The sequence below is a fragment of the Scophthalmus maximus genome, chromosome 13 (assembly GCF_022379125.1).
Source record: "Scophthalmus maximus strain ysfricsl-2021 chromosome 13, ASM2237912v1, whole genome shotgun sequence".
Classification (NCBI taxonomy): Eukaryota; Metazoa; Chordata; class Actinopteri; order Pleuronectiformes; family Scophthalmidae; genus Scophthalmus; species Scophthalmus maximus.
This window is the reverse complement of record NC_061527.1, coordinates 18409982-18437070: the sequence shown is the minus strand read 5'-3', so window position 1 is coordinate 18437070 and position 27089 is coordinate 18409982. Positions and strand designations below refer to the sequence as shown.

General features: G+C 46.2%; 5 protein-coding genes across 9 annotated transcripts in view; 4 read left to right on the top strand and 1 right to left on the bottom strand.

The window, feature by feature from the left end:
* The first annotated feature begins 819 nt into the window (after positions 1 to 819).
* si:dkeyp-51f12.2 (uncharacterized protein LOC100151460 homolog) lies at positions 820 to 5494 on the top strand. The gene is made up of 2 exons (XM_035648879.2): positions 820 to 1498; positions 3529 to 5494. Exons 1-2 carry the CDS (start codon positions 1185 to 1187, stop codon positions 3764 to 3766), a joined length of 552 nt encoding a protein of 183 aa, XP_035504772.1. The 5' UTR covers positions 820 to 1184; the 3' UTR covers positions 3767 to 5494.
* Positions 5495 to 7436: 1942 nt separating this feature from the next.
* On the top strand, positions 7437 to 11211 carry si:dkeyp-51f12.3 (uncharacterized protein LOC107988041 homolog). The gene is made up of 3 exons (XM_035648505.2): positions 7437 to 7952; positions 8671 to 8973; positions 10407 to 11211. The coding sequence occupies exons 2-3, from the start codon at positions 8708 to 8710 to the stop codon at positions 10564 to 10566; spliced, it is 426 nt and encodes a 141-aa protein (XP_035504398.1). The 5' UTR covers positions 7437 to 7952; positions 8671 to 8707; the 3' UTR covers positions 10567 to 11211.
* Positions 11212 to 11363: 152 nt separating this feature from the next.
* On the top strand, positions 11364 to 13582 carry bsnd (barttin CLCNK type accessory subunit beta). The gene is made up of 3 exons (XM_035648506.2): positions 11364 to 11752; positions 11871 to 11947; positions 12847 to 13582. The coding sequence occupies exons 1-3, from the start codon at positions 11459 to 11461 to the stop codon at positions 12959 to 12961; spliced, it is 486 nt and encodes a 161-aa protein (XP_035504399.2). The 5' UTR covers positions 11364 to 11458; the 3' UTR covers positions 12962 to 13582.
* A 1139-nt stretch (positions 13583 to 14721) lies between these two features.
* pcsk9 (proprotein convertase subtilisin/kexin type 9) lies at positions 14722 to 20420 on the top strand. The gene is made up of 12 exons (XM_035647164.2): positions 14722 to 15152; positions 15517 to 15708; positions 16566 to 16698; positions 16806 to 16939; positions 17026 to 17167; positions 17330 to 17526; positions 17691 to 17874; positions 17968 to 18141; positions 18229 to 18377; positions 18466 to 18631; positions 19658 to 19824; positions 19917 to 20420. Exons 1-12 carry the CDS (start codon positions 14991 to 14993, stop codon positions 20109 to 20111), a joined length of 1995 nt encoding a protein of 664 aa, XP_035503057.2. The 5' UTR covers positions 14722 to 14990; the 3' UTR covers positions 20112 to 20420.
* Positions 20421 to 21444: 1024 nt separating this feature from the next.
* The window catches only part of usp24 (ubiquitin specific peptidase 24), a 30746-nt gene continuing 25101 nt past the window's right edge, over positions 21445 to 27089 (bottom strand). For all 5 annotated transcript variants that reach the window (XM_035647159.2, XM_035647161.2, XM_047336634.1 and 2 more), the window contains 8 exons: positions 26915 to 27028; positions 26739 to 26804; positions 26554 to 26620; positions 26251 to 26329; positions 26037 to 26112; positions 25148 to 25234; positions 24676 to 24786; positions 21445 to 24301 (listed from right to left, as the gene is read on the bottom strand). In XM_035647159.2, the coding sequence (XP_035503052.2) occupies positions 24239 to 24301; positions 24676 to 24786; positions 25148 to 25234; positions 26037 to 26112; positions 26251 to 26329; positions 26554 to 26620; positions 26739 to 26804; positions 26915 to 27028 (663 nt within the window). In that variant the 3' untranslated portion in view covers positions 21445 to 24238. The remainder of the gene's footprint in view (positions 24302 to 24675; positions 24787 to 25147; positions 25235 to 26036; positions 26113 to 26250; positions 26330 to 26553; positions 26621 to 26738; positions 26805 to 26914; positions 27029 to 27089) is intronic.

Here is a 27089-nt window from a genome sequence, read left to right as displayed (position 1 = left end):
AAAGCATAATCCCCTCTCCCTCCATATATATAGTAGAGTGACATGCCTGTCTGGTTTAAATGAGTTATTGGATGCTACAAAAACAGTGTGAAACGAAACATCATGATTGACAGCTGAGACAGATTCGCAAAATACATGTCTATACACAGCCTCACTGAGACACTATAGACTTGTAAAAAATGTGTTTAACACAAGGTTATTTGTTAAATTTATATTGTATTTATGTATATATTAATGCCCTCTATGTTTTATGTATATAATTAGGATCTAAAAAGTTTAATAAATGTATTTCATATATATTAAAAAGTCATGTTGAAAACTCCAGCTGTGTCAGACTTGCAAGTGTAAATAAACTTATGGTTTAGTAAAATACTAATCAACTCTTTAATCATTTCTAAAGCTTGTTCAAATGATTTTAAAAATTGTATGGATGTTTCAAGTGTATTTTGAAAACTGAGCCTCCTTTATAAGTCGCTTAGAATTTAAGGTTGTAATGATATATGTTTTTATATAAATAAAATGGCCCTTTCAAGACAAAACCGCCAAACTCTTTTTTTTAAATTTCTGTAACCTGATGGTCTTGCAAAACATTTTATTTCGTTAATGATAGAAAATCCAAAATTTCACCCTAGTTCATGTGCAATCTGTCTCTCACAAACGCACACACACACACACACACACACACACACACACACACACACACACACAAAGGGCTAAAGTGGTACCCTTCAGACACATTAGACAGAGAGAGGGTGGGGCACCAGTAAAGATTTCTTAATGGGCTCTGCTGTCCTCTCGTCCATCTGCACTGATGATAAACACACAGCTCCTGATGCGCATCAAAGCCTCCAGTTTTATTTTTCTTTATTTTCCAAGAAAACACTTAATTCTAACGCTTTTTCACTGGAGCTGAGATCTACAGATTAAGGACTAACACGTGGACCATATTATCATCCGTTTTTATCATTAGGGATGGAAATGACTGGAACAATTAAGTAAGATTCTGTGAGCTTCTCCTTGTCATAACAGGATTTCTGTACGTGTGGAGTTTATCATTTGGATGTCTGGTCAGTGTCAGAGCACATGGGAAGCGCACTCCGTGGGACTGTTGGTGCATGAGTGACTCTATCCAGCCATCACAGCCCGTACAGTAACCTCAGAAACACTTGCCGTCCCAGAGGAGGATGCCTTCCCTGCACCACGGTGCTATTTTCATCGGAGCCTTCCTCATTGTGACCGGGGGATCCACAGCCTTCCTGGCCTCGTCCCAGAGCCGCCTACAGGCTTTCTCCCTCTGCTGCGTGGTGCTGGGGGTGGTCATGCTCATCCTGGGGCTCTTCTGGGCAATGAACAGCAAAAGTGCTGTGAACTACAACCACCGGGAGTTCGACCCAGAGTGTCCACATTATCCATACGACTACCCCAACTTTGGCAGCCATGCCCTCTTCACACCCCCGGGGAGCCGCTTGCCAGAGTCCCAGTCAGTGTTCCTTCCCAGGTGGGTGAAAAAGTCCAGTCAGTAAAGATATTCATACGGCTGCTTTGTATAGTTCAATCTGAATTGTTCAGTATCATCAATTTTATCCTGGAACCAGAATGTAAGACTAACTATGTGATAAAAATTACATATATTTTCATACTAACAATATGAAAGAATAGCCTACATTCGTTAAATTAAGGAATATATTTTAGCTTCTTAAACACAATGCCATTTGGATCCTAATCACTGTTGCTCTCCCATGTTATCCAATTCCTTCTTCCTGTTGTTGTTCCACATTGGTTCAAATCAAGGTTTCATATATCAGTTTTCCTTTTGGGATAGAGCTTTAGATGCATACAAATAACTGTACCAAGGAGCTTGCGCATAGATCACCGCACCTCCAATAATAACCTCCTTCTTCAATTCATTTACCAAATACACATATAACACTGCGCTTGATTAATAGAATCCCATAAAATATTGCTCACAGGCAAAACACACAATGATCTAAATACTAGAATGCAAAGTGCGTGGGGGTTGCTGGTTTCTACACAAGCTGAAGCCAAGCTGAAATGCTGGCTTACATTTGTATGAAGAGTTGGAAATGTAAAAAAAAGGGATGACGAATGTAAACTGTAGCAAAAGCAGCGTGTAATATTTAATGTTTTGAGCTGACAAAATTATGTTGACGAATAATTTCACTGCTTGCAACTGTATATCACCTTTTGTGTGCATGGTAGAAAAATCCTGTTCACGAATTTTAATGTGTGAATACTCACAAATTCTCTTTGTGCATGCATGTTCAATAAAGTTTTGCAGCTGTAGAATTATTTTGTGCATGCGTGGAAAGGTTTTGTGTACACAGAAATAATTAGCACGTGTAAAAGGTTTTTGCATCTGTAGAGATATGGAACTGTCTCTTTTAGAGTGTTGGACTTAAATCTAGACTTTAATCCCCCACTACAAAACAAATTGGCTCCTGGAAGTGAAGTGAAGGTGACACTCACTTGTTCACCAAAATGAAGCTACAGGTAGGATTCAATTAGTTGGTGGAAACACAGGTACACATCTCGCCAGTCTCTGTCTGCAGAACTACCAGCTCTATGGAAGTATGCACCAAGCTCATTAGTTCAACCTGTCAGAAGACAGAAGAATTTAAAACAAGATACATTAAACACAGAAGACGTTTATTGAAGGATTAATGTCCTTAATGTTGTGAGGAGCTGTATTGCAGGCAGCGTATTGGCTTATTCTGCATGCTCTGTAGCACCGCCTACTGGCGATTGCAGGTATCTGCACCGAAGAGAAAGTGAGCTCATAGAATAACAGGAAGTGGTGTTCGGGAACTTCCTTCTCCCCACGGGCTCATGAAGTGAGCATCACAGTGTTACAGTCCTCTTATGTTTAAATGTTTAGTTATATATATATTAAACATGCTTTTAAGTACATGATAACATGGGTTTATATCAGTAATCCTTTCTCTATGTAAGAGTAAAAAAAAATTACTTAGTACTTACAACGGTACTTCTGGGTTATTTCTGTCAATTACATATTTTCCTCAAAGAAATCCTGCCAAACACAACAACATGGTCCTTGGAGGATGTAATGCTGTGGAATATAATATTAGAATATCACTGCTGGCACCATATTTACTTTCTCATTTGATTCTTGGCAAGAAAGTGTGTTTACCAACGAGTCCTTTGTCTAAATAAGATTCAAAAGTGCTTTAGTACTCCAAAGACGCCACAGCTTACCATTTAACCGAACCAGTTGGTTTGCTCTTGCTGTCTGGTTAGACGTGTGCCAGTTACTAAAATTAACTCTGCTGACGGCTGATGGCTAGTGGTTACCCCATCACTGTTTAGGTGAAAAAAAAAGAAGTGTCATCCCAAATAGCCAGGATGTGAAACCCAATTCCTATTTTTGGCATGAATCACGACTACCAACACGACTACTTAGTATCTGACATCCACTGACGTTTTGTGCGTGGGCATGTATTTTATTTCACCTTTGCTCTTCCTGCCGCTGTCCTATTTTTCTGAGTGTAGGACAATGGAACGCCACAGGCATGGTGCTCGTGGGGAGGAATTTGACTACCCTCCCATGGACTCTGGGGGTTTCAGTCCGACGCCTCACCCGCCCCCGTGGCTGGGACCCCCGCCTCCTTACGAGGTTGCCATCAAGTCCACGTGCAGCTCTACACACCTGCGGCGCGCGTACTCGGACACGCACCTGGCGTCAGAGCCTCTGTTTGGACAGTCAAGAGAGATCAGCTTCGAGGTGTGAGGCCGGATGATGTGGAAACGCCACCTCTCTGGTTATCAGACCGAAAGACCAGAGAAAACAAGAGACTGGGCTCACTCGGACTCTACTGAAGTTATCTTTTGATAGCAAAAAAACGTTATCAACATAAATTCAAGCATGCCTTCTTTCTTGGGTCCTAGCATGAATTCTGTAATAACAATGCAGGTGTTAGCAAATACTCAAATGTTAGGTGAAAATAAAGATAGATTACACCCAAAACCTTGTTTCTATTGAGTGTGTGGCCACTATGAGCCGCCATTTCTTCCGTGTCTTGAAGAACATTGTACAGATGTTCTAAAAACTGTCGAGGCAGCGTTCCTCCATCGCACACCGAGTTTGATTGGGATCGGCTGGTTCCCCCGAGAGAGAAAGTAGAGAAATTGTTTTTCATTTTGGGAAAAATATCTTTTTCTTTCTTTTTGAGGGTTAGATTAAACGATTGGTGCTGTGCTTTTATCCGTATGGTAAAAAATGTACAGCCTGGAGACAGTTAGCGTAGCTTCTAATGGAGTCTGAAAACAGGGAAGTTGCTATCTTGACCCCGTCATAAGGTGAAATCGTTCACCAGATCTTCTAATGCTGATGTATGCATCTTGTTTCTATAATTTGTGCTAAACTTATAACTTAAGTTTGACTGGGGGTTACTTGGTGGACTATGTGACGGCCTGTTGCCGACTTTCAGCCTCAATGCTGAACTAAGCTGACATGGAACAGACTTATCAAGCACAGTTCAAAGTAGAAGATGATTCATTTTGACAAACAGCTGCAAATGGTCACTGACACAGAGAAGCTTAGACATCCATAAAAGAACCAAAAATATATATTTTGTAGAGCAGTGAGGTGCTTCACAAATACTCTGCTCTGATACTAGATCCAAACCACACAACCCTTCGTGTGCAGTTTGTAAACGTCCCTCGCCGAGACCTCGAGGGCGTCGGCCTGCCATACCCGAGGCTGCGGGTTCGCGGCCCGGTCAGAACAGTAACAACAATGACCAAGAGAGAGACAAGCTTGCTCCAAAATGGCTTACTGCCCCTTTAACTGGACAGTCCTCCTTTCTAGGACTTCCCTGGAGATTGATGAGGAAAGATTTATCGAGTCCACGTTGTGATCCTTGGGAATCCTCTGGGGAAGGCAAAAATGACGCTTGGAAAAAAAACAATTTTTCCCCATCAGGATTAACGCGCTCCACCACAGGAAGGACGTGACGATTCATTCAGGGCAACACACCCGGCCCGTAGAGGTCTCTTAGTGTGCGTGCCACACATGTACTCATCCGTGTGTTGAAAGCAGGGGAACGATGACTCATCTGACCATGTGTTTTTCCACTGCTCACCAGACCACCAGCTTTAAGTAATACAACCTGACCTATTGCAACTATAGAATCGCTCTCTTTTTAAAGATCGCTTGAGTATTGTTTCCTTCTTTGTACATTTTCACTTTGATTGTCTTTCTGTCCAGAGGCCTGTTGATATTGATCTCATTGAAGTCTTTGTTTGTGGGAGTCTATAACTTTCAAGTCAAAAGTCAAACTTGGAAGTTGTAGAGGGGGAAAAAAAACAAACCCTGTTTGACAGTTATCTCCCAACAAGAGGCAACAAGAAAGTACTAAAATTGTTTAAAAAACATGCACCAAATGAATGTAAGATAATGCAACAACAACCTTTGTCAATCAATAATTAAAGAAATAAAGATGACGTGATGAACCTATCTGAGAGTTTGCCTGTTTGTAGCTGCTGCATGTTGATTTTCATGACATAATGCAAATAAAATAAATGCAACCATATAATAAATCATTGATTGTAAATGATGGAAAAGATAATCCTTTAACTTTTCTTGATCAATTTCAAAGGATTGGATTGTGTGCCATTTATTATTTACAGTTAAAAAAATATTGGCATATGAGGTTCATTAAAAATTAATACAGCAATGCACATTATATGTTGTGGTCAGCCATCACACATTTGCTATATTGATTTTTGTGTAGAGGAAGAAGAGGAGTCTCCCAGCCTCCGTGACCTCTAAACTAAGATTCTGCAGTAGACTGAAATGTAGACGACCACAATTACACTGTTGTTATCAGCACAAGAGCGCACGCACACGCACACGCACGCACGCGCACACACACGCACACACACGCACACACACACACAAACACAGTGGAAGTCCAGGTCCTTTTTATAAACATCAGGACGTGCAGGCTTCTATGACTGAAATGCTTTATCCTAGGAAAAGGCAACTCAAGGGAAAATCTTGTGACCCTTTTTCAAATCGAATATGTGGGAAAACAGCGATGAAGGAGACAATATCAGTCACTTTGTCGTCTCATTTACCAGCAAAATAAATTGTTGGAAATCTGCACAAGATTAATGTCTCGTCTTCGTTGTCAAACTTCTGCACTGTGTTATTTGAGGCTTAAGTCCAATGCTGGAGTAATAACAAAAATGGGCTGCAGTTTTGGAAAATGTGGATAAAATTATGCATTAATCATCTTTGGACGGTTCCATCTGACAAAATAGTTGATCCTTAAAAAGACGGTGTGCTGGGCTTTAGTATGACACTGCTGAGATCATCACATGGTCAATTTAGCAGCTCTTCTTGTGTTTTAAAACATGTCACGGGATCTTTACAAATGCCATTGGGATTTTACATAATTAGCGGAAGGATTTTCTCTTTCAATTTGAAGACTCTTGACCTTCTTAGATACTGTATTGCTCTGACAAGGCCTCACACTCTTCCCTGTCACACATATTTAGAGTTTTACAGGTTTGTAGTGTTTGATGATGATGTTTCCCGATGAATCAAATGAAAAAACCCAAGTGGGAGTAATGTTACATTGTTGGGGCGGCAACACAGAGAATGTGCTGCTCATCACGGCCAAAACCAACCCGTCCCTGAAGTTCCATTGAGACTGAGAAAACCAGAAAACAGAGGCCTTTTATTATTATTTCATAGAAACTGGTGTTTTTTCCAGGCGTTTGTTTGCTGATGCGGAACACTTCTATCAATATATATAATCATCAATTCATTTCCTGATCAGAAAAGAGCGGCATAGCAGCAGTGTGTTACAGTTACGGGGCATTCAAGGGGTGGATTTATCAGTCTAATGATGGGACTTGTGTTTTTAGAACATCCCAGTGAAAGAAGACAAAGAGGACCCGAGGCCCTTGGGCAGCACGTGGAGAGATCACCAGGGGTCATGACAACAGATGTGCGATGACTACAAACAGTCAGTTATTGATCCACCGCCAGTTCCCTCACAATCAATACAGTAATATTAACCCCCCACCCCCCTACCCCCTTCTCTCCCCGCAGGCCAGTGAGGACCATGCTCCTCCAGCTCAGACAAACAGCTGTCCCCCCCCGGAGTTGATCGATTCATAATTCATATGACTGGACTGTGATTATGTCCATGTGCAAACATCTTGGTCAAACAGAGGCTCGGTGACAGTGTTCAGACATCAGCCCGCCCTGCTCTCCACTCCTCCTCACTGGAAATCCCTCCTCAGAAAGAAAAAGAAAAAACCCGACACACACTCTGTCTCTCTCTCTCTCTCTCACACACACACACTCTCTCTCTCTCTCTCTCTCTCTCACACACACACACACACTCTCTCTCTCTCTCTCTCTCTCTCTCACACACACACTCTGTCTCTCTCTCTCTCTCTCTCTCTCTCTCTCTCTCTCTCTCGCACACACACACACACACACACACTTCCTCACACCGCACAGATCTTCTGCTGTGGCCAGATGAAAACCGAACGGTGCCACAAACTCCTCTCGTGCCCCTGATCCCCGCCGACCCTCCGGGTTTCGGATGCGGTGATCTCATATCCAAACCCGGATGTGCTTCTCCCGCGGGGAGAGAGAGAGAGAGAGAGAGAGAGAGAGACAGAGAGAGAGAGACAGAGAGAGGGAGACAGAGAGAGGGAGAGAGACAGAGAGAGAGAGACAGAGAGAGGGAGCGGCGCGGCGGGGTCGAGGGAGGCGCGGACCGACAGGACGCGGAGGCGGCTGCCCCTCGAAGTGGGGGTTTTCTTCAGGGCTCGGCAGGAAGGAGAGGAGGGGGTCACGAGCAGAGCTGGAGCGGAGGAGAAGGACAAGGGAGATGGTGAAGTCTGCAATCCGCGCGTCCGCTGAACAGTTCATCACCGCAACTTCCCACCAGGTAGAGAGGAGCGAGCGCGCAGAGATGATACATGTTGCATGTCGCCTGTGCGTCATGTCGATGCTCCGTTTGTTTCTCTACATCACCGTTCTCCATCGATCACACACACACACACACACACACACACACACACACACACACACACACACACACACACACACACACACACCCATACACATACACACACACACACCCACACCCACACACACACACACACACACACACACACACACACACACACACACACACACACACCCATACAAACACACACACACACACACACCCACCCATACACACACACACACACAGACACACACACCCATACACACACACACACACACACACACACCCATACACACACACACACACACACACACACACACACACACACCCATACACACACCCATACACACACACACACACACACACACAAACACCCATACACACACACACACACACACCCATACACACACCCACACCCACACCCATACACACACCCACACCCACACACACACACACACACACACACATACACACCAATACACACACACACACACCCATACACACACACACACACACACACACACACACACACACACATACCCCCCCCCCCCCCCCCCCACACACACACACACACACATTCCCGGTGGTGTCGTCCTGGATGCTGTATCTGAGCCCCCTCCCCTCTCTCCCCTCTCTCCCCTCTCTTGTCCTGCAGACCTGCTGAGGTGGAGGTGCAGCTGTAGCCGGAGGAGATGCCGCTCCCCAAGGGGATGCTGCTCTGTCTGGGCCTTCTGCTGATGACTGCCGGTGGGATCATGGTCCTGTGCGTGGGCCTGCCCTACCAGTCCGCGCCGCTGTTTGTGGTCGGGGTGTTCCTGGGACTGGGGGGCATGGGCCTGCTGGTCATTGGCCTCTGCATGGCCATGAAGAATCTCCAGGTGGCGGTGCCCGGACACTTCCTACTGCACCCCCGCACCGGCACACGCTTCAGCCCAGAGCAGGCGCTGGCCATACAGAGGTACTCGTGCACAGATAAGAAAGATGCTTTAGACCCAGTTGATCGTGTTGTTATTAATACTTAGCCCTAAGAAGTTTGTGGGACAGCATGTAGTGGTGGTTCAGGACCCCTCAGTGGTGTCACAGGATACATGCAGGGATATATGGGATATAAAAGACACTGTAGTGCGTCATTGCATCACTTTTTCTGACCTTTGCTTTTTTCACATGAAATACTGGATAGTTCCACATTCTTCAGGCCTCTAACAAGTACGCAAACAGACACGTGAAAGCACAATTTCAAGGTGTCAAGGGTCAACGCAACCGTACAGCCCCGCCGGAGGCTGCATGAAAAAGGTTGGAAACGCTTGCATGTAGGACAACAGACAAAAGCGGCCTCCTTTCACACATTCAAAGCAAGTAACTCTTCAGTCTTCCCCTGTGTTGTTCTATATAAAGACACACACACACACGGGGCCAAATGCCAGGACTCACCATCCAGAGAGACGAACTGACTCACACTGTTGTTGTGGTCGAACAGAGCATCACATGTTGGTTCCAGTGTTCCGAGTTTGACAAAGAGCAGGGAAGTTCTCCAAGCGACTTGACAAACACCGTGACACAGTGATTAAGGAGAAGCAGCAGATTTTCTGATTGTGGACCGATTACAGAAGTAGGTCATGGAGGAGAAAAGAGCAGACTCCCCCTGGCATTGTCTGAGGCTATCTGCGATAGCCTGCGAAATTTAAACAAGAGGTGCTCTGCTCATTGTTCAGCGCTCGGGGGAAGAGAGAAGCCAGGGACTGTTTCCATCATCGAGGCTTTTTCTTCCTCCACACACACTGAGCTGAACTTGACGAATGAGCGCTACCTTCAAGGCTGAACCATCTCTTAACTGTGAGGCTCAGAAAGTGGAAAAAACACAATATTGGATGTTTGATTCTAGGCATTACAAATTACGAAATTAAATCACCAACAGGGAAGTAACGTTTGTAAACAGCTGAGAGAGTGATCACAACTGTCAGAAGACTGTTTTAAAATACAGGAAGGATGGAAGAAGTGAGGAAGCACCGAAGTGAGGTGAGGTTGTAGCAGCCTGATAATCCGCCGGTCAGGTTTACTTCACTCCGTTCATTGCTGCAGTAGTAGTTGCTAGGAGCTGTTGAGAAATATTAAAATATTGTGATTACTAAATGAAAGTCTGTGCCAGTCTCGTAAACACTTCTCACCAATTTCTCTGTCGTTATTCCTCATGAATGTAGATTGGTAGCTAGCGAGTTGGGAAGATGAGATCCACATTTTTAATGGGGGGGGGGGGTTGCATCTTCCGACTCGAGTTCCGAGATTATAATGGAACAGATACCGAAAAGATTTGTAGTGTAAGTTAATGCGTGATCACACTCCTACACTGATTTTAGCAACTTCTCTTTGCTTCTCCTGCCTGCTCCCATCAAGGAGGTTGGACCGAATCCGTCGGGAGATGTCGGAGGACTCCGTCAGCCCGAGACCGGAGCCCGAACCCTCCCTCCCATCCACCCCGCCGCCCTGGACTATGGAGCCGCCTCCGTCCTACGACACGGTGATGAAGAGCCAGGAGCACGGCGAGCGGCTGTGACCTCCGGTCGGACGTCTTTACTTTGTGCCTTTTGACTTCAGTTTGTCGGTGAGAGCCCACAACGAACAATCGGTGCTGTCGGTGAACTCGGCCTCTTGTGTGCCTTAAAGCAGCCGCGCCGATCCCCAGACACAAGCCATGGAGCAAGAAGAGACTGCAGCTGGTCAGAGACTCACAAACTGTGCCACGGTGTGGTCTGCATGTCTACTACACGCGATTGTTGTGAATGTGCGTGAAAAGAATTGTAATGATCACCACAACTGCTTCACTCTCCACTGAGCTCCTGTCTTCAGATGAGCATTATGTGCATTTTACAACAACATTCAAGAGCATCGCGCCAACGGACCGGCTGCGAGCCTCCTGACGCCTCGCGACGAGTGACTTCATGTGACCTGCTACTGTGTGCGCGCAGCACTCTTCGTCACACGCGATCAGAACCTTCCTCAAGGCTCCTCTTTGTATCCGCACTCTTTCCCGTCTCAACGTTGCCCACGGGTTCCTCGACAGCTTACCATCAATGCAAAGTGCCTTAACCAGTGACGGCAGAATGTGTTATTTATCCTTCAGCTTTATATCCAGTATTTTGCATTGTGTCCACTGTTTTGAGTTGTGACGTTACTATAAACTTGTGTTAAGGAATGGCCAGTGATGGTGGATTGAGTGGATCGTTTATTTTAAAAACTCTTTTTCAAACTAAGAAAACATAAAAAACACTCCTTCAACTGCAGTTCAGAAACTGAGTTGCGAGTCTCCTTTTTTGCCTGCAGCTCGGGGCAAGGTGACCTATTAGGTACACACACACACACACACACACACACACACACACACACACACACACACACACACACCTGCAATTGTATACCTGACCTGGCCCGGCTGTCTGCAGGCTGTAATGAGCAGCAGAGCAGAGAGTCTCCACCTTCACCTTCAAGCCCCGACACACACACACACACGCAACAAAACAAAATCTTTTTTCTCACTGTGGCCGTCGGCAGCAGTGCTTGTGGCGATGGTGGAGGGGAAACCGTATCGCTACGGGCTGATAGTGGCCGGCCTGTGTGTGGCGGCCGTCGGCCTCTTCATCATGACCCGGGAGCGGCCGCACGTCTACGCCACAATGTGCGTCCTGGGCGTCACCATGGTGTGTGTCGGGACCGTGTGGAGCCTGTGCCAGTGTTATCCCAAGGTAGATGCACACTGTGCGTGAGAAAGAAAGAAAAAGTGTGTCATTGCTGTCATGGCAAGAATGGATCTGTTAACTGTGAATGTGTGTGTGTGTGTGTGTGTGTGTGTGTGTGTTTCAGGTCGTTTTGGCTGCTCAAATTCAGGAGAGAAGTCTAGAGGATCTAGTGTGTACTTCAGCCGGAGCAAACGACGAAAGGTACCGTCACACACATTCACAGACACACACTGTCCTAATGGCCCGTAGACAAGTGGGTGTTGTTATTTATCCTGTAGTCTGTCGGTGGTGTATCTCGGCCAGCTGAGCGGCCACCATCAAGTGGGCGAACATGGCAACAGCAGCAGTGTAATGTGTCTGAGGGGGGGGGGGGGGGGATACTAATTTTATGATTACAGGGAAATGAATGGTGAGGTAATGACAGCGGAGCAGAGGAGCGACAGTGTCCTGAGGGTTGTATCTCAAAGGGACAGGTTACTCCGGAACATAAGGGCGGAGACGGTGAATAGTTAATGCCTTCAACCCCTTTGATTGAGTGGTTTTCAAACTTTTTCTGCCAGGCCCCCCTTCAAAAGCCCAAAAAATGTCATGCCCCCACCACCACCACTACACCCACTTCCTTTTTTTTTCATTCAATCATTAACAGTGATGAAGGAGGAAACTCATAAAAAAGGATCCACATTTAATTTCAGTGGAATAAAGGTCAGCACAACAGTATCATTAAAGTATTCTTGGTTTATTTTCCCCACATAAATCATATTCAGTCAACTTAGTTCCACTCCATATTCTTCCCCTACTCATCCACGCCCCCTCTGCAGTGGCTCCGTGCCTCCCGAGGGGAGGGGGGCCCACCCCCCCGGTTTTATGAACTCAATGCACTATTAAAGCACTTGAGCCTTAATGTCGTGGCCATGCGGGTTGAAACGGAAGTTTAGACCACACAGCTCCTCCGTGTGAGCGTCAGATAGATAAAGACGTGCCTGCTCAGCAAAACCCTGCCTCAGATTTTTTTTTTAAGTAAGGAAATTAGGACAAAAGGATGGAGCCAGAATTCTATTTACATCTCTCCCCCTGCACCGCCTTTCTTGATTAAATTTTAGGCATCCTGACGCTGTGCCACTTTTCTGCGAGCAAAAGTCGAATAGCAGCAGACTTCTCCCCGACGCCCAGATGAGCCAGTGTCACAGCAGCTGTCCCACACTGCAGCTGGTCTGAGGCGTTGCAGGCTACCACACCGACGAGAGGAGGCTCCTCTGTTTCAACACGTCTTTATAACCTGGGACTGAATGACAACATCACTCACACTGTGTGCTCTTTGAATTTGTACATATAAGGGAAGTAAGTGATTCTACGGGGGGGGGCGCAATATTGTAGCAATTTCATGTGTGTGTGTGTCTGTGTGCGTGCGTGTCGTTTTGTGTAACTTACTCAATCCGGGTGTGTGTGTGTGTGTGTAAAAGTATCTGCAAATGCGAGCTGAGATTTGCGAATCCGTTCAGGAATGTGCAAATGTGTATTCAGAATTCAGCCCCACGTGATTCTATATCATCCGATTTGCACCGCTTTGTGTCATCGTGGAGTGCTTAAAGATTCCAATAAGGAATTTTAAGACTCAAGAATTCTCTGCTTTGCATAATAATTTGTAATGTATGGTATTTTGAGGCCCTGTGATGGACTGGCCACCTGTCTGGGGTGTACCCCGCCTCTCGCCCAATGTCAGCTGGGATTGGCTCCAGTTTCACGTGACCCTCAGATTACAAGCGGTTTAGATAATGGATGGATGGATTGTATTTTGACAATTAAATACTTATGAATCATTAAAAGTATCAATGCTCATTTTCCCCCTATGAATTTGCAAATGTCTTACATTTCAAAAGTGGAACTGTCACACACAAGATGCCTCAGATACAGAATGAACGGTGGAGGTTTGTGTTCCCGCATCACATTTGTATACGTTGCATATTGGACCATAATCAGCTCCAAACTAGATAAAATTCAGATTTAAAAGTGAAGCCAGACAACTTTCCCCCTTCAGCAGACGACACACTCTTCACACACAGCACTCTGCACAGTGACGTTAAAGCAGAGCAGCGAAGTAACAAGAGGAAAAGCACATTTTCGAGTCGAGGAGAATGCAAATAAAATTGCACGGTAGTTCCAGAAGATGGCAATATTTACTATATGAAAGAGAGAGTGATATCCTCAGGGCGACAGTGGGCGACTCTCCATGTCTATCACCAGTAGACCGCTGTCCTCTGCAGAGGTGTGTTCGTTCTCACTGTACAGATACACCAGGATTTGCCAGGTTGTAATTATTTCAGAGCAAACCACCAAGGTGCCAGAGGGATTGCACTTGGATTGGTTTATCACGTGCCAAAATGCGTCCATAATTAATCAAGAGAGTAAGTACAACCCTTTTGATCCATGTACCTGGGGCAGTGACCCTCCCCCCCTATATGGTTGTGCAGCTTTTCCACACTGAAGAGCCACTCTCTCATTGGGAAGAATGTCTTCGCCCCGCACAACGATGCACTGGCACAGTGACACTACTGAGTGAGCTCAGTCCAAGATAACCTCGATGACACCATCAGCGTTACATCAGGTAACTGTCTCCTCCGGCTGAGGCGAGGAAGATTCATGACGATGAGTAGACTGATGTGCATGTGCCAAGTTTGTCTTCATAACTATATATTTTATTTCTGATTCTAACTGAGATCCACACACAGTAGCTCTGCAAATATAAGACCGACCATGCAGCATGTGTTTAAGAATATCAACTTGCACTTGCATGCATAACTGACATGGAAGTGCCCAGCGTCAACAAATCAACTTGAACCGAGGGGAAGAGGTTTTTTCTCAGATTGACTTGTTTTGTTTTTTCGGGTGGGGGAGCATGAAACATGACTCCTCCGCACTAAAGAGGTGTTTTTAATGGAGGAGAATCATTCGATACAAAAGCGGTGGCGTGAGCCCCGGAGACGTCACCAGTCCCCGCCTTGAATTATAACAATCAATTGTTCGACGTCTCTTTTTTCTTTTTCTTTTTTTCTTTCTCCCAAAAATCCGAATCGATGGCTGGAGGATTGTCTGGGCGCGAGACGCAGATGGACGCGCGGGACACCACAACATCTGGACTCCTCAGACAGAAATAATAATTTAAAAAAAAACTCTCATTGGTAAAAATTGAGTTAATAGTTTTCCCAATCATTGTTTTTGGGTGGAAACAGTCCTGGAGGTGAGAAGAATGCGGCGCACCTCTCCGTGGGTTGGCTGGGCGCTGTGTCTGTGCGCGTCTTTGGCCGTGAGCGCGCAGGACTACATCGAGGAGGACGAGCTGGTCCTGGATCCGGTCCGGGACGACGGGACTCGACCTGAGTCCGGAGCCGAGTTCCTCAGGTGCAACAAGGTGAGAACTGTGCCAGAGGCGCTGGAGCGCGCGTCTTCTCCGGAGCGCCAACGGCGCGTTATGGCGCCTGTTCCGGAGTAAGGCGGCAAGTTTTAGGTCTCCATCTCTTTACTGTCACTGTTCTGATTCGGCTATTTTTTTCAATGACGGGTCTTCATCATTTCATAATAAGCATGAATTCTTGATGCTTTGTAGCTGTTCAAGCATTTAAATATCTGCCGATTGGTTGATCCAGAAACACATTTATCATTATTTATCCATTAACATTAGGACAACGCTATTATGTATATTACGTGTCCAGAAAGGGGAAATGAATAATAAAAAGAACACCTGTACCCATCGTTCTCTCTGGCTGTGCCTGCAGGCAGCATGGCGCATGCCCGGTCAGTACCTGGTCATGCTGCGTCAGGGGGCGCACGAGTCCCACGTTCAGAGGACCATCACGCGGCTGAGGGCCAGGGCGGCCAGGAGGGGCCACCTGCCGGAGGTCCTGCAGACCTACTCTGGAGCTCTGCGTGGCTTCCTGGTCAAGATGAGCAGTGACGTCCTTCACCTGGTAACCTGCTTCACCATGTTGCCCTGGTCAGGGTTACAGGTCTGGGGTTAAGCGGCGGCGATAACAGAGAGAGTGGTTTAACTTTGTGGTAAATGTAACAACACTAACCATAGCTCATCATACCAACAAAAATGTTGTACGTTTTTAATTCTTCATTGTGGATGGGGCCTGGTTTATTTGATGCCGCTCAATGTGGAATAAGAAAATACATTTCTTTTTCATTTTACTGTAAAGTAAAAAGGAGAGATTGTTAGAATCAGCCATGTTACAGAGTAAGAGATTTTCTCACTGCTTAGTGAGATATAATAAGGTGATATTGTATAAGGGCTAGTAGCCCCCCCGCCCCCCCAGAAGATCTGAAGGAATGAATAGGCGTGTGTATGTAATTAGAAGTCTCACCCTGAAACACTCAAAAGAAACAGCCCAGAAGTTCTTGAATCAATCCTCAAACTGACATTAGACATTAGTCTGTTAGGGCAGGGTTAGTCATTTAATTGTAACGCTGTTATAACACCTCACAAATATGTCATAAGCTATACTGAGATACACAGTTGTACATCCTCCACATAGTAATCTACATGCCCTAAAGATAGTTTGTATGTGGTGAATAGAAGAGGACCCAGGATAGATCCCTGTGGAATCCCACAGAAAGTACAACAAAACCATCATTCAGTCGAATGTAGCTTTTCAGACGGTTGACCCCTGTCAGACAACCTCTGTGATTGAAATACACAAATATAATATGAAAAAAAATCCAAAGTGGATTGACAGCTTCATCATTTTTCAATCAGCTTCCTGTGCAGGCTTTTATGTCCTTGCCTCAGACTCACAATCAACTTTGATTGTGTGCCTGTCAGGCTGTGAAGCTCCCCCATGTGCAGTACATTGAGGAGGATTCGTCCATCTTTGCTCAGAGCGCCCCCTGGAACCTTCAGAGGCTACTGCAGCCTCACGGAGGCACCTCTGAGAACGGAACATATAAACCTCCCAGTGAGTTTGTCTCTGCAGCCGTCTCTTGGACACACACTTACACATACACACACCTGAAGTAATAATAACCCAAATCTGCACACCGTCCGTCCGTCCGTCCTCTGCAGATGATGGAGGGATGGCTGAGGTGTATCTGATGGATGGTCACGTTCAGAGTTCTCACAGAGAGGTTCAGGGACGAGTGCTCATCACAGACTTCAACAACGTCCCAGAGGAGGATGGAGTCAGAGTTCACCGACAGGTTACACACACACACATGCACTGAAGAAACACGTGCACATCACACTCGCAGATCGGACTTTCCACCAACCCCTCTCTCCTCTATAGGCCAGTCAGTGTGACAGTCACGGCACACACATTGCTGGGGTTGTGAGTGGCTTGGATTCTGGTGTTGCTCGAGGCGCTGGGGTCAAGCTGGTCCGTGTGCTCAACTGTCAGGGGAAAGGGACCGTGTCAGGAGCTCTGGCGGGTAGGACTCCCTCTGAGGAAGATACACACCTTCATTAAGCTTTGGAAACGGAGCTGCTGTTACGTGCAATCAATATTCCATTATGCAAAAGGGAGGGCCACAACTTCTGTGGTGACAGAGGTTGTATTTCTTCACTGATCACCCTCCTCCTGTTTCACTAAGGTCTGGAGTACATCCGGGCGTCTCTACAGGCCCGTCCGGCAGGGGCAGTGGTCGTCCTGCTGCCTTTCATCGGTGGCTTGAGTCGCTCGTTAAACGCAGCCTGTCGAGACATGGTGGCCAACGGAGCCGTGGTCATCGCCGCTGCGGGGAATTACAGAGACGACGCCTGCCTCTACTCGCCTGCCTCCGAGCCTGAGGTTATGTAACGCTTTAAAGAACAAAGTGGTGCAATTTTCACACTTGCCATGATCTGACACACGACCTTTACCACAACTGTGTGTGTGTGTGTGTGTGTGTGTGTGTGTGTGTGTGTGTGTGTGTGTGTGTGTGTGTGTGTGTGTGTGTGTGTGTGTGTGTGCAGGTCATCACAGTGGGGGCAGTTAATGCAGCGGACCAGCTCATGTCACAGGGAGCAGGCGGCACCAACGTCGGCCGCTGCGTTGATTTTTTTGCACCGGGAGATGACATAGTTAGTGCCAGCAGTGACTGCAGCACCTGCTTTACCACCAGAGGGGGGACCTCACAGGCTGCTGCCCATGCTGCAGGTACACACGCACACAAACACACCTTAAGTGACGACGAGGCAATACATGCATGTGGCTGCAGTGAGTGCTTTACGTTTTGGTTTGTGTATGTAGGTGTAGCAGCAGTGATCCTGTCCTCCAATCAGAACGTGTCCCCGGTGCAGGTCCTGCAGACGATGCTGCGTTACTCCATCAGCAACACGATCAACCTCCTCTCTCTGTCTGACACGCATCGCCTCGTTACTCCAAACCTGGTCGCGGCCATGCCTCCTGCAGACAGCCCAGCAAGTCAGTGACTCTCAAAAAACAACAGACACAAAGTACACACATAAAACTCCCCAATGTGGAGATATTTTCATCATAATGTGTGTGCAGATGGGGAGCTTCTGTGTCGGTCCGTATGGTCAGAGAGGTCGGGGGTCGCGGGCACAGACGTGGCCATCAGTCGCTGTCGTCGGGGTGAGGAGATGATGGGTTGCAGCAGCTACGCTCCTGATGGCGTCGGCGTGGGAGAAACAATCGCCGTGAGTTCACACAGATCATCATCTCTAAAACACCTGACAAAAGACAAAAGCCACCAGATGCTGATGAACCTCCATGTCTGTGTTCAAGACGCACAGCGAGTGGATGGAGTGTGTTGCCTACAATGGTGCGAGGGGCAGAGGTGTGTACGCTGTGGCCCGTTGCTGTGTGACAGGCGGTCTGCGGTGCCAGGCCCGTGCCAGTCCTGAGCCCGGGAGAGATGCCGAGTGTGTGGACCGACAGCACCACTTGACCGGTAAGTCACATCTGCTGGAGTCAAGATGATGCAGAGAAATCTGTCTGACTGCAGTTGCGGTTTTTGGTGAGTGGAGTTTGAAGGAAATAGTTAAACATTTTAGGAACCACATTTATTAACGCTTTTGCTGGGAAGATCGATACTACTCTCGTATCTGTATGCTACATATGGAACTATGGCAAAGGGATGCTTAGACTAGAGCTCGAGCGATATGGATTTTTGGGGGGCCGATTCCCAAACCGGTAACGTTTGATACCAATATATTGGCCAATATATATACACACAGTATATATATTATTTAAAAAACATGGCACAACACAAATACAACCAAAAACTGTATATAGAACTTGAATTAGTATTTTTTTTTAAATTAAATGTAAACATAAATTCATATCTTTTATTAATTGTATATTCTGTGAAATAAATTTTTATATCTGCAAAAAATAATGCAGATGCTGATACAGTACGACTTTGAAAGGCTCGTGACGGCCGATGTTGTCGACCTACTGACATATCAGTCTCAGCACAGAAATAGTAAACAACAATCACAACACATGTTGTTGCGACACTTTGTTTATGAATTGATTAAATATACAAAATATGAGCTTAAAAGGTGCTAGTATACGAACGATGTTACCTTTGGACAGAGCCTGGTGAGCTGTGTGCCCGTTTTCAGTCTTTATGCTAAGTTAAGGCGAATTATACCTTCAGCTTCATATTTTATTAAGCTTCTCATCCAGCCCCTGGCAAGAGAGCGAATGAGCATATTTCTAACTAACCTCTCCTTTGGAGCAAAAAAGATATTGAACTCAAGTACCATACTGTATATAAGCTGCCCTTTAAACCAAGTACACGCTATTTATGTGGCTGCATTTAGAACATCAAGGCCAATTATATCAGTTACCATGGCAATCAGCCGGAAAGGAAAATAATCTCCCCATGCCATCATTATTCAAAACTGAGTGTGTGGTATTTCGAGCTTTCAGTGTTATTTTGCAACATATTCTCCTGCTCCTTCCTCTCTAGGTTGCACCTCTTGGTCCCCAGCTGAGGTCTCATCCAACTCCCGTCCACATCTCGGTGACCGGAAGCGCTGCGCTGCGAAAGACGGGGTAACGTCACACGCCGTGTGCTGCCAGGCTCCATCTCTGGAGTGCCGCCTGTTGGAGAACATATCAGCTGACGAAGACGGCGTGAGTAAATTTAAGGGCGAAGTGAAGAAACGTCTTCCGAACGACCACGTCCTCAGCTTTACCCTTCGCCATCTCTGCTGTTTTCTTGCCAGGTGGAGGTGTCCTGTCCCTCTGGCTGGACTCTGTCCGACTGTAGCGCCGTCTCCCGGGGCTCCGCTGTCTTGGGGCCGGTCGCTAAGGGCAACAGTTGCAGTGTCCGCGGTGCCACAGCGGCTGATGGGGCAGCAAGCGTCGCTGTCTGCTGTCGCGTCCTGCCACCGGAGCAGCCCGCCACCGCTCCACGATGATCTGCTCTCACACCGCTGTGACGTAAAAACAGCTTTCGCAGTTTGTTGTCCGATAGTGTCGGTGTCTTCGTCTCTCGTCAGCCGTGATGTCCCTGACTCCTGAATACACCTCAACATCCATCATCCACGTGTGAAGCTCTTGGTGTTCCAGTTGTAGGATTAGGTCAAAATATGCTCCAGTATCACGTCGCCTCATGTTTGTCAGCCACATTTAAACCACATTCCGTACACCGTTAGTAAAATGCAACCAGATATTTTTGTAACTTTTTACAAAACAAGGATAATAAAAAAAAAATTCCCAACATGTTATTTTTCTTTGTTTTGTTTTTTTTAGATAATAATGTACTGCTCTTTACAAACCGACAAGCTGAACAGATGGATTTAAGTGGTGGCTCTATCATATACAGGACAGGTTATAGTTCTTAAGACTTGGCACAGTTATATTGTGAATATGATAGTCATAGTTGGAGAAGATCAGGCGTCACACCCTGGCTCTGTTCAATTCAGAGTCAGCATGGACAGTACCAGGACCTTGACAGCGAAGCAGCTAAATGCAACTTCACCATGCTTACACTATGGAAACCTGTGTATCTTAGAAATGCGTCAGCGGACTGTGTGTTTTGGGCTCTGACTGTAGGTAGAGGACGACGGCAGCAGCAGTAATCAGCCTGATTAGCTGCCTGCTTAATTAACGTGTTCCTCTGTGCTCACTTTGATTTGCATCTAGTGTGTGACAGCATGTGCACACGAAACAAGGGAACTAGCTTTAGTTTTAAGGTGACCCTTCCGCTTCCTGCTCAAATCATTGAGAAAACCAAACACATTCGTCTGTCCAGTGAACTGAACTGCATCAAAGTGACACTGGAGTCCACAGGTCTAATTTCAAAGAAATGGGAAAAAAATAAATAAATAAATAAATAAAAAAATAAAAAAAAAAGAAGGCTGTCACGCTAGGCTCCAGTCCTGGTTGTTACTGATTCACACAGATGGATGACTTCAGTGGGGGAGCACCACGGGGACATCCATCTAACACTGCCAGCTGTGGTGCACTGATGAGTGGAATGAAGTTGTGATTGCGATAGAGAACCTGATTAAAGCGACGTGGATGCAACTGATTCATGACAGATGCCTCGTCCGTGAATGGATCACTTTCTGACAACATAAACAGGAAGTGTACATGAACTCATCAGGTGGAGCTCACTCGTGTAATGTGTTGTCAGCAGAATGATAATAGCAGTCAACATATGAAAGCTCAAATACTATTTGAGGCCTTTATGAGGTAAAGCGGTGAATAATGTGACTGTACACATACATGAAAACAATGTTTACAAAAGGTTGTGCATTCCAGTTTATTTTATATCAAATTTCCCCCTTAATCAAACTCTGATGTACAAATTAAAACGGAGTTTTAACATGCATTACAGAATCCTGTGATGGTGAATTTCTCAAAGTTGAATGACAGTAAAAACCCGTACAGATGCCAATCCCGACCCACGCACGTACCCAATCCCTCCCTGCATCCCAGGATTAAAATAAAAATTTGTTTCGTTCCCTCTTTTATTTTCACATAGTTGAAGGGGGCAACCGAGAGACTTTCAGCTCAATGTGACTCTTGATGCCGTGGCCACGTATCACGGCCGCAAGCAGCTCCGTCAGACGGCACGTGACCAGCCACAGAGAAGGGGCGTATGTTTGTGACAGGAAGTGCTAATGACCAAACTACACGGCAAACAACGCAGGGGGAGGGTTTGGTTTTTTTTCCTCTCTCTGTCACACAGAAAAAGACAAACTTCACTACTTACTGCCACACATGCAAACGTGCCGGAGAGCACGACGTGACATTCACATCAAGTGAGACAGAGAGAGGAGCGCGAGAGAGAGAGAGGAGAGAAATGGAGTAATGAGCCTCAGTCGATTGATCACGTGACGGCTCTCGACAGAAAAACTGTTTTTGCAAGATCGCTTCGTAGGTCCTCACACTGTAAACATTGACCCGTTAAAGCTGAGAGCTGATCTGATAATCAAGTTTAGGCTCATGTCTTCAGACAAATCCGAGTGAAAGTGTGGCTTCCTCAAAACTATCGAGCGTGAATCGGTATCTGCAAAGTGTCTCCACGTGAGAGCAGAGTCAAAAGAAGCAGCATTTCACTTTCACCCAAAACTTAAGTCCTGTCACCTTAACCCTGTTTTAATAGGATGAAACCTACAACCCCGCACACTCCCCCCCCGAACACACACACACACACACACACACACACACACACACACACACACACACACACACACACACACACACACACACACACACACACACACACACACACACACACACACACACACACACACACACACACACACACACACACACACAGGATCACCAACCAACAGTTACATTCCTACAGTCCCTCGTCACAACACACATGGGAACATTTCCCCTGTGTTAATCCGGGACCAATGGGGATGGAAAAGCCCTGTTGCCTTCCTGCAGCGAGACTATTTGGTGTCACGGTGAGGATAAGTGGAGAAGACGTGAACACACATCCTCAGAGATGTGACGGTACAGTGTCACAGGTTGGACGAGGGTGGGTGGGTGGGTGGGGGGAGAGAGAGAAAGAGAGAGTCAGAGAAAGAGAGAAATCGGGAGGTTAAGGCACTTCAAGTCTCCCGATGATTTGGGTGGCGACGGCGAATACACGGGTGTTGTTCTTGAGTGAAACGCGAGCTACATGTGGGTTCGTTTCGACAGCAACAAAAAGGCAAAAGCAAAAAAAAAATCAAACCTGATAAAGCAGAGGTAACAGTGAGGCGAGGAGGACCTGTCATTTGTGATTGTGAGTGAAGTGAATGCGTGACACACGCTTGCATGTTTTTCCACAAGAACATTTGTGTGTTTTTCTTTGTGTGTTTGTGTGTGTGTATGTATGTATGCATGTGTTTGTATGTGTGTGTGTGTAACCTTGGCACCTAAAAGTAAAACATGCTCCTGAGCTCCCACTCAGTTGGCACTGATGGCCCACCACGGCTGATCTGTGCACTTCCAGGTCAGCGGGTTTTGCATAAGGCTTGAGTCCCTAAACATCCTCACCAGTATTCAATCCATCCAGAGTCAAAGAAAAAGTGGCAAAGACACTAAAACACAGCAATGAGAGGAATAAAAATCCAGCACATGAGGAGGCTGCTGCCTGTCAGCGAGAAGAAGGAGTTGAGGGAGAGTGCTGACCTTTGCACTGCTCATTTTAAGATCTGCTGAGGGCCTGCATCTGTCCCCGTTTTCGAGGACAGTACCGTCACTGTACTGCGTCCCCATGGTGACACTGTGGTCACCAGGGGTCAAAGGGTTAGGTCACAGGCAAAGTGGCTCGCTATCAGGGCTTCCATGTGTCTGCGTGAGTGGCACTGAAAACACAAGTTGTTAAAAAGCAGAAGAAGAGGTGGGCATGAGCGTGCGGAGGCTCCAGAGGAACTGACCTGCGCTGCTGCACGTCACACTGGACTGGGCTGGTCTATAAAGTGCATGCTGAACCCAACCCCCGCCCAGGTGCCCCTGTGTGAAGGTGTTCCTGTTCAAGTGCACGCGCGTGCGTGTGTGACTGCAAGTTCCTCTACAGCGACTAACGTGACCTCTCGCAGTTTGCATGGCCGTGGAAAAGCCGCACAGGAGACTTTAAAATATTATCTTACACTGGAAATTACATCTATGGAACAAATCTTTACAATATGAATATGTCTGTGTAGATACATTGGCAAATATGAGCAGAAAATTGTTAAAACACAACCAAAACCCATCCTACAGCTTGCTGTCATTCTGAGTGAATGAATGAATAAAAGGATAAACTGAAGTCATCCGTGATTGTGGAGGGTTTTTTTGCACTTCTCACCGTTATCAACTCTGCTGCCCTTAATGATAATGCATCTCCATCATCGCCTTGGCGGCTCTGAAAGGAAGTAATTCATGATTTATTCATAGCTCCTTCGTTGCCGTAGTGGCCGAGAGACTAAGTGTTCTGATTGGCATGTTGTGGAGTCCTAAATGTCCCGACCAATCAGAGGCGAAGTGCAGCCCCTCGACTGGCTGCCCGGAGCTGTGCCGCCTCTCTCCTTGGAGGGGTCCTGCTGGTTCGAGGAGCTTATGGGTCAACATCTTCCAGATCGCTCTTCGAATCGCCGAGCATCATGGGAGACTCTGACCCCTGGGACAGAGACAAGTGGACATTCAGTACGAAGACAGAGACATATGATTTTTTTGTGAGAATAAATGACCAAAATGTGAAACATCTATGTGCCAGGCAGTAACAGTGAGATTGTAATTTGCAGGATTCATGCCTGTGCCAGAACTAGTCTGACGCTCTTGAGTCGTGTGGGCAACCTGACAGGCTCAGCAGGAGTCGGCGAAGAATGGAGCAACTGTGGGAGGTAACAACCTGCCTTTATAGCTCCTGACAGGCACCAGTGAGATGTTCCACTTTTTTCTCTGTGTGAACTGAGCCTGTGTTGTTGTAACGCAATGACTCACGAAATCCACCCACTGTGCTGAGCAGCGGTAGGGGCTGTGTCTGAGGGCTACCTGTCGGAGGCTGCGGTCGGCGTTCTCGTTTGCTGGACTGCCATCAGAGCCATTACTGCTGCCAGACTGCTCCTTCTCGTTTAACAACGCTGTGGCGTAGGCCAGGGTATCCTGCAGAGTTTGACACACACACACACACACACACACACACACACACACACACACACACACACACACACACACACACACACACACACACACACACACACACACACACACACACACACACACACACACACACACACACACACACACACACACACACACACACACACACACACACACACACACACACACACACACACACACACACACAATGTAGTTAGATTGAGAGCAGAAAGGAAAAATTAACAGCAGGTACAGGTGAGTCTGTGCGATTGATTACTGGTGTTGCTGAAACTCGATGTGGTCATATAATAGTGATACACAATGTTATCACAGTGTATCTGTGTGTGTGTGTGCGTGTGTGTACCTGTGCAGAGATGGTGCGCTGGAAGGTTTTGTTGGTGGATGTCTCATTGGAGACGTTGCTCTGTGGGGTCCAGTAATGTTCCGTCATCTGAGGGAATATCATCAAAAGCACATTGAGCACAGAGGAATGAGTAAATAGTCTTTATCTTTATCTGCAATTTTCAGGAGGCATGTGGAAGGATTGTGGAGTCGCTCCAGTAATATGAAAAAAAGATGGAACTGCTGGTAGCTACGGGCATGTCTTAAGTATGACAACATTAAGACGGTTAGTGTGCATGATAAAATTATAGCTTCAACTATATCAGAAATGGAGATTATTTCAATGCCACTGAGGAATTTTCTCACTTGAAAAGCTACTCAGGCTCTTCTCTTGAGAGGCACATGGTTTTGCAGTGTTTCCCCTTGGTTTTCTGGTTTTTGAGGGGGGGGGGGTTTGGTTAGGTTTAACAAATCACGTTACGTTTCATACACAATCTTTTATACAGGAATGGGGAATAAGGTGTATAAGGAAAGTGACCTTAAATGACTTCTGCTTGGCATTATATGTAAAATACAAAAAAAAAAAATTCAGGGGGGGCGGGGCTCCTGTTGGAGGGGCGGCCCCCCCCCACCCAATTCAATGGTAGGGAAACACTGGTTTTGAATGTGGAACATGACAGGTAGTGAAGTTCATCTATAAGGGGCCGTGGGAGGTACGTCCGATTAAAAAGGTGGAGATTGGAATCACTGATTTGGGTTTAAGACGTTGACCATGAACCCACAACCTCCCTGGTCTGATGTCATGGCATCTTTACTCCAGTAAATCATTCCCCATCTTTCTCTTCCCTTGGGTTGAACAAACATATATAATCCTGTGATATATGACATGACACAGTCTTTTATGAGCTTGCCTTTTTCTGTAGCCACTGCACTGCCCAGCTCCAGTGACCAGACAAGTCCTTGAAGTAATCCTTGGCTGGAGGACACCTGGCGGGAAAATGAAAAGAAGGTTCAGAATTATGTTTCCTTGTAAATCTGTCAAATTTTTTTTTTATAAAAGAATCACTGTCAATGAGCGCACTGTGCGCAACCAAGACCTCTGACCCTTACACTGTATGTACTCACTTCTGGGCTAATGTAACCAGGAACTTGACGCACTGGTAGCAGCGTCTGCTGTCCATGTTGTTGCTCTGGTGCATCAAGGCTGGAAGAAAGAAAGAGCAAGCGCTCGGTTAGGGTTCATATTTTCATGGAAAATTTCAAATATGCATAAAAACTGATGATGTTGCAACGTAGCATGGTAGTCTATCTCTGTTATAGTCCAATAAAGTGTCAGCTGAGGGCATCAGATTAAAGCAACAACAACAACAACAACAACAACAACAACAACAACAACAACAACAACAACATCAATAAATGAAGACATACCTAACAGGCCTTTCTCTGACTCAAAAGCATACTTGAGTCTCTGGGATTGCAGAGGGTCTTCCATGACCTGTGGTGAAAGATTTCACCGGGGTTAGAAACGACGATCATAATAGGGATCATGCAACAATAAAAAGATCAATAATCTAAGGGCCACTGATGACAGCCGACTGGTAACCGTCACTCACAAGCAGCTCCTGCAGCATCTGAAAAATGTTCTTTAGTTCATGAGGTGGCGCCGTCTCCAGCTGGGTCTGCAAGTGAGACAGAGTTGTATCCAGAAGATGTTAGAATGAATAATACTTATCAACCAAATGTCTGTCAGCTGGTTCTGTGACATTTTCTTTTCTTTTTTTTCTGTTACCTTGAGTAGCTGCAGCACACCCAGGGAGAAGGGCTCATGACAGTACGAGCAGTAGGTCACCATCTCTATCAGGAGAGACAGCGGGCCTGACAACTCACGCATAGCAAACATTACCTGGTAGACATTCACAAAGAGAGAGAGAGAACATGAACCAAACAGAAACTAATATCCAGAT

Bases quoted from the DNA above. Each gene is read 5' to 3' on its own strand.
- si:dkeyp-51f12.2 (XM_035648879.2), top strand. From the start codon at position 1,185: ATGCCTTCCCTGCACCACGGTGCTATTTTCATCGGAGCCTTCCTCATT. The intron at 1,499-3,528 runs GTGGGTGAAAAA...TTCTGAGTGTAG, and splicing joins CAGTCAGTGTTCCTTCCCAG to GACAATGGAACGCCACAGGC.
- pcsk9 (XM_035647164.2), top strand. From the start codon at position 14,991: ATGCGGCGCACCTCTCCGTGGGTTGGCTGGGCGCTGTGTCTGTGCGCG. The intron at 15,709-16,565 runs GTAACCTGCTTC...TGTGCCTGTCAG, and splicing joins GCAGTGACGTCCTTCACCTG to GCTGTGAAGCTCCCCCATGT. The intron at 16,940-17,025 runs GTTACACACACA...TCTCCTCTATAG, and splicing joins GAGTCAGAGTTCACCGACAG to GCCAGTCAGTGTGACAGTCA.
- si:dkeyp-51f12.3 (XM_035648505.2), top strand. From the start codon at position 8,708: ATGCCGCTCCCCAAGGGGATGCTGCTCTGTCTGGGCCTTCTGCTGATG. The intron at 8,974-10,406 runs GTACTCGTGCAC...GCTCCCATCAAG, and splicing joins CAGGCGCTGGCCATACAGAG to GAGGTTGGACCGAATCCGTC.
- bsnd (XM_035648506.2), top strand. From the start codon at position 11,459: ATGAGCAGCAGAGCAGAGAGTCTCCACCTTCACCTTCAAGCCCCGACA. The intron at 11,753-11,870 runs GTAGATGCACAC...TGTGTGTTTCAG, and splicing joins TGTGCCAGTGTTATCCCAAG to GTCGTTTTGGCTGCTCAAAT. The intron at 11,948-12,846 runs GTACCGTCACAC...ATTAAATTTTAG, and splicing joins GCCGGAGCAAACGACGAAAG to GCATCCTGACGCTGTGCCAC.